This window comes from Puntigrus tetrazona, unplaced genomic scaffold (assembly GCF_018831695.1).
Source record: "Puntigrus tetrazona isolate hp1 unplaced genomic scaffold, ASM1883169v1 S000000846, whole genome shotgun sequence".
NCBI classification, from domain to species: Eukaryota; Metazoa; Chordata; class Actinopteri; order Cypriniformes; family Cyprinidae; genus Puntigrus; species Puntigrus tetrazona.
Window position 1 is genome coordinate 607,501 of NW_025048446.1, and position 5,196 is coordinate 612,696.

Consider the following 5,196-nt stretch of genomic DNA (forward strand, 5'->3'; position numbering starts at 1 on the left):
GTTCGAGCGGAGACCTACTGTCGTCTGTATTCGCTCTCCGTGGACAATTTTAATGAGGTTTTGGAGGAGTATCCCATGATGAGGAGGGCTTTTGAGACCGTAGCCATCGACCGACTGGACCGCTTGGGTAAGCAAAGCATGAAAGACCTTCTCAGAGAACGATAATGCGAGCATTTTGATGCCTTGCGGGATTATCGAGGGTTAAATGCTGCTTAAGCTTTACGCATGCCTTCTGTGTTAAAATAATAAGCTTGTAAAAACATCCGAAAACACAGTAATGCACTCGTCCTGTTAACTTCTAATGTAAATGTTCTGGTTTAAAAGCAGAAACGTGGGTTAACGGAGTAACCGATAGATGCGTGAATAGGACAAATTGCTCAAATCTGTCAGTTTTTAATAAAGATCATGTGGATTCTGCATAACAAGATGAAAACTGCTCACAGCGGGTGATTTGAAATCTGACTGTGTCTTAAATTCATCGCCATAAATGTGCTGTCGAAAGAGAGTTTGTATGAAGGTTATTGTTTGAAGGCTGTGGTGAACGAATGCTTTTACGGGAATACACTTAAAAACAACTGCTCGTGAAGGGCCTTAGCCTCGAAATGCGTGTTTAAAGTGCTTCTGTTAAAAATTGAAAAATACTTACTAAATGATGTTATTAATAGACAAGCTGTTTTTTAAGACTGGTTCAAAAAACATTGTTATTGTTAGAAGAGTTGTTAAATGTTATGAATCATCAGTTTAATGTTGGACTTTTTGTTTATAGAGCGAGTTGTATAAAGTCTGTATTTTTCCTCTCGGCTTTTATTTTAAAAAAGCTATTTTTTTTTTAGAAAAAGCACTAAAACCCGTTTTCTGTTACTTTTTAGGTGTCTGTAAGTTAAATAGATTTTATTTTTAAATTGTGATTCAGTGTTTTCTGAACATATTTTTACATAATAATAATAATAATAATAATAATAATAATAATAATAATAATAATAATAATAAAATAATAATAATAAACAATAATAATAATTATGACTGTTATTGCTCCTTTGTTGATATTTTTTAAATTGTTTTATGATTATTTTTGCTGTTATTATTATTAATTTTATTATTATTATTATTATTAAAATAAATTTTTGTTTGTTATTATTGTAATTATTGCTATTATTATCATGATTTATTAATAATAATAATAGTAATAATAATAATTTACATACTACATAATTATATAAAATGTACATAATAGACACATTTTAATATCAGCATGAAAAAAAATCGTTTAATATTTTTCACAAATTGAACAATTGTAAAATAAAAAAAACTGATAATATTTCCTGCAATAAATGTGTTGTTGCATTTTTATATAATTACAGTAAGCTTTATGAAGAATGTGGTCAACACTATCATTTAAGTCAAAATTGTGTGTGAGAGGGTGTGTGTGATTAATTACTTTCTAGCATATTATAGAAAAGGTCGAATTTGATTGATTGATTGATTTTTGTGAGTGTGTTTTCATGTTAGCGGGATGCAAAATTATACCTTACCCCTGGAAAATGACAATTTATCTCTCATTGCAGGAAAAAAGAATTCCATCCTAATGAACAAAGTGCAGCACGACTTAAACTCCGGCATCTTAAACAACCACGAGAATGAGATGATCCAGGAGATTGTGAAGTACGACCGCGAGATGGTGAAGCTGATCGACCTGCAGCGCCCGCGAGCCATGTCCATGACGCCCTCCATCCCCGGCGGGATCTTTGCTCCGCCCGGCCAGTCTCAGGGCGGCAGCTCTGCCATCGCTACTCTACAGCAGGCGGTGGCCATGAGCTTCTGTCCCCAGTTCGGTCCCATGGTGGGTCCCAGCACCATGCAGTCGCCCCGGATGGTCCGACGGTTCCAGGTAGTGCAAAACCTCGCTAGCCCGGTGGCGGTTTCTCCTCAGCAGTCTCAGCTGGGGCTTGGCGCGCTCGCCGGAGTCGCTATGGCCAGTCCGCCGGTTCAAAGCCCGCTAGCGGCGGCAGGCGGACGAACTTTCCAGTACGGGAGCGGCCCGATGGGAGCGCGCTCCGGATCTCAGCTCTCACTCATCCAGCAGCACGTCCCCAGTCCCACGCGTCCCAAAGCAACCCAGCCGTTGCAGCAAGCAGGGAGCCTAACCCAAGACGCCAGGGCCCTGTCTGCTTCCCAACCCTCCCTGCCACAAGATGGCGCTCCGCCCGTCGCTCCCAGCCCGCCACCGTCGACCCGCGTCTCCTCGACGTCGATCGGCCCACCTCAAGCACCCCATCCTGCCATCCCAGGGCCTTCTGGAGTCCGGAGCGCTGTTCCTCAGAGAATGGCTCCGCCTCATCAGGCGCCCGGAGCCGCGGTTGGGAATTACCCGTCTACGCCGCCCCCTACAGGCACCCCACCCGCCGTAGCGGGACCGGACTCGGTTATACGCAAGAAAGATTCCATAGTCAGCCTTCCCGAGACGGACTTCACAGCCAGATCCCGGCTATCGTCCAACCTCTGACGAGAACTCTGAGACTCTTTGCGATACTTTTTGTGAGTCACAGTTCGTTCATTTTTGCGCTCGTAGGGTGGCTTTTCATAGGAACCAAAGGGAGGGCATTCGGACAGACTCGAGGTGTGGTCACATTTAACGAAATTTTGCGGGAGAAGTTAAGTCGTTCCAACGCGATCGGGAGTTTCGCGCACAATTGAATTCACCACGTTGACCAGTGAAGCTGCATGCTTTGAGAGTTCTGCGCTTTATGCATCGCTAAGCTGCTAACGAATTTCGCTGAAATATCGCTGATGTGACCTCACCTTTACCGCTACTAGATTTAACGTCTTCGCTGCGAATAGATTCACGAGGTCGGATGCCTCGCTAGTGTAGCTAGTGCCGCCCCTGTACAGCTTCGGATGCCTCTTAATATATTTGTCTTTATCGTCTCGAGTGGAAGGGAGAAATCCTGTCGTGTGTTACTGTGGTGTTTTCCGTAGAGTTCATACAATGCAATCGGGCGACTAGAAAATCAGGGACTTGCAAGAGATGACAATGACGAGATTTGACGCTTCGCGAAAGTGGTTGGGAACGTCTCCATTCTTTCTGTATAAGCTCTACTTGTAGCAATCGAATTACTTGTCTTTCACTTTGTTGTAAAATATAGATAAAAAAAAAAAAAAAAAAACGAACAAAAAACAAGTATTATGGACCGCTGGTCGATCTTATATCTTAATGTAAATAAAGAGGTAAAAAAGGGAAAAAAAAATAACTTCTAATAGAAAACACGCAAATTGTATTTACTCGAAAACCAAAGTTGAGCTTGAACACAAGTTTTGGTTGTGTCTGTGTCAACTGAGAAAAACAAGTCAAGTTAACTGCCTTGATTCCGAGTTTAGAAGCCATATACATGGTCTGTGTGTGCGTGCGTGTGTATTTGTGCACATATGCTTATTATTCGTTTGATTTATAAAACTGTTTGATCGAACGGGAGTGTAATGCTTGCATTTTTACGTGTCGATAAAGGCAATACTTCACTGCATCGGGATTGCACTGAGAGTCGAGACTTGAATGCAATGGGTCGTTTAAATTAGCAGGCAAACCAAAATAATCATGCTGTTTTTTTGTGATCCATGCTGATCTGCACATGCAATATGATTCTGCAATATTCTCGCCCTGCCTTTTATACGAAAGCTTCATATCGCAGCATAAGCAATTTAATCAGCGTTATTCAGAGAATGTTCGAAACCTCGTCTTTTATGGCACTGGTTAAGGTTGCGCAGCTTACGCAATATGGTATGAAATTTCTCCTCGTTTCCTGAAGTTACATGTGGTTTTTTTTTTTGTCACTTTATGTTTTGGGGGTCTACAGCAGTTTCAGTGACGGAAACGGGTTTTGTAATGCGTTACGGCTCTCTGTGTTATTTTTTATTTTTTTTTTTTATTGTTGGGAAGTACTACAGTCACAATAAATAGAGAAGTCACAATTTCGAAAAGGTTCAAGGTCAGAGAGTTTGGTTATTTCATCGTAGACCTTAAAAATGTTCATATTTCATTACAAAAATAAAAAAGACAGTATTATCTATATAATGTAATATTATTGTAAAAATATGATATCTTCTATATCTATTTATTTATTCTATATATTTTACAGTTAAACAGTGACATTTTTTAACATTGCCTGTTGTGTTGAAAATAGATCCTGATTTGCACAAATGACTGAGTATCTAAAACATGCTGCATATTAATGGCCTGTAATACAAAGTTTGTGCGTGGGCTCAGTTTGCAGGCCTGTGAGCGCCGGCTGAATCGTTGATTTGTTGATTGCTTGTGAACAGATGTAAACTATGGGGTTGATTTTAACGAACTTGTCTCTTTACAAGAATGTAGTTGTTTGTTTCATTGTCAACTGCTGCAGATTTTTCTCACTTGAACTTTGAAAAATTGTAAATACGACGCTGTAAATTATTTTATGTGCAAACCCGGGCAGTAACAAGAGGACAAGCGATTTTAGAAAACCAAAAAACGAGATCGGTGCATAATGGGTTTTGAATGTATGCCAAGTGGCATTATCGATGTGACCTGAATATTAACAACTGCCATGTAAATAGATCAGTAATAATTCATGCAAAATTGTGTGTATTTGCCGATTATTTGTAGCGTAGTATTTTAATCAGACACGTCTAGAATGCTTTTATTTTTCTAAGTCTCGTTTCTCTAACGGTGATCCATCTGTGGATTATATTAACACAAAGCACACTGTGTCCCATTAGCGCTCTCTATAGGACAGGTATCATCACATTCCCCAGTTGCGCCGGGTGATTTTGAGATCGTGGGAGTCGTGCGATTGAAACAGGCAGCTTGATCAATTCAAACACAAACAAACAATAATCTACAAGATGGATTACTATTGATTTTACAATATACAGCAAGCCTGCATTTACGTTGCTCATATGCACGGATCGGATCGTGTTGCACGCGTGTTTGCGCAAGGGCACGAATACGAGCGATCATATTTTTTCCATCGGATCTGGGTCGCTTTCATCTGAAACGTATATCTGACGCGTCTGGTCATGCGGTCGGCGTCCGAGCATTTCCAGCGGTCTAAAATCGACGCTTGGCGTTTTGTTAAGATCAATGAATGCGTCGGAAATGCCTGTTGCGTACTGAAGGAATGGATCGCCGCAAAAATTAAATTTGCTGAATATTTGCTCACTCTC

The 5,196-nt window shown here is 40.6% G+C and overlaps 1 protein-coding gene across 3 annotated transcripts in view; it reads left to right on the plus strand.

Annotated features, from left to right (window-relative positions):
- The window catches only part of LOC122335697 (potassium/sodium hyperpolarization-activated cyclic nucleotide-gated channel 2-like), a 58,026-nt gene extending 53,417 nt beyond the window's left edge, over positions 1-4,609 (plus strand). For all 3 annotated transcript variants that reach the window (XM_043233546.1, XM_043233547.1, XM_043233545.1), the window contains 2 exons: positions 1-127; positions 1,566-4,609. The exon at positions 1-127 is cut by the window's left edge and continues 38 nt beyond it. In XM_043233546.1, coding sequence (XP_043089481.1) covers positions 1-127; positions 1,566-2,503 — 1,065 coding nt within the window. In that variant the 3' untranslated portion in view covers positions 2,504-4,609. The remainder of the gene's footprint in view (positions 128-1,565) is intronic.
- Positions 4,610-5,196: the final 587 nt, after the last annotated feature.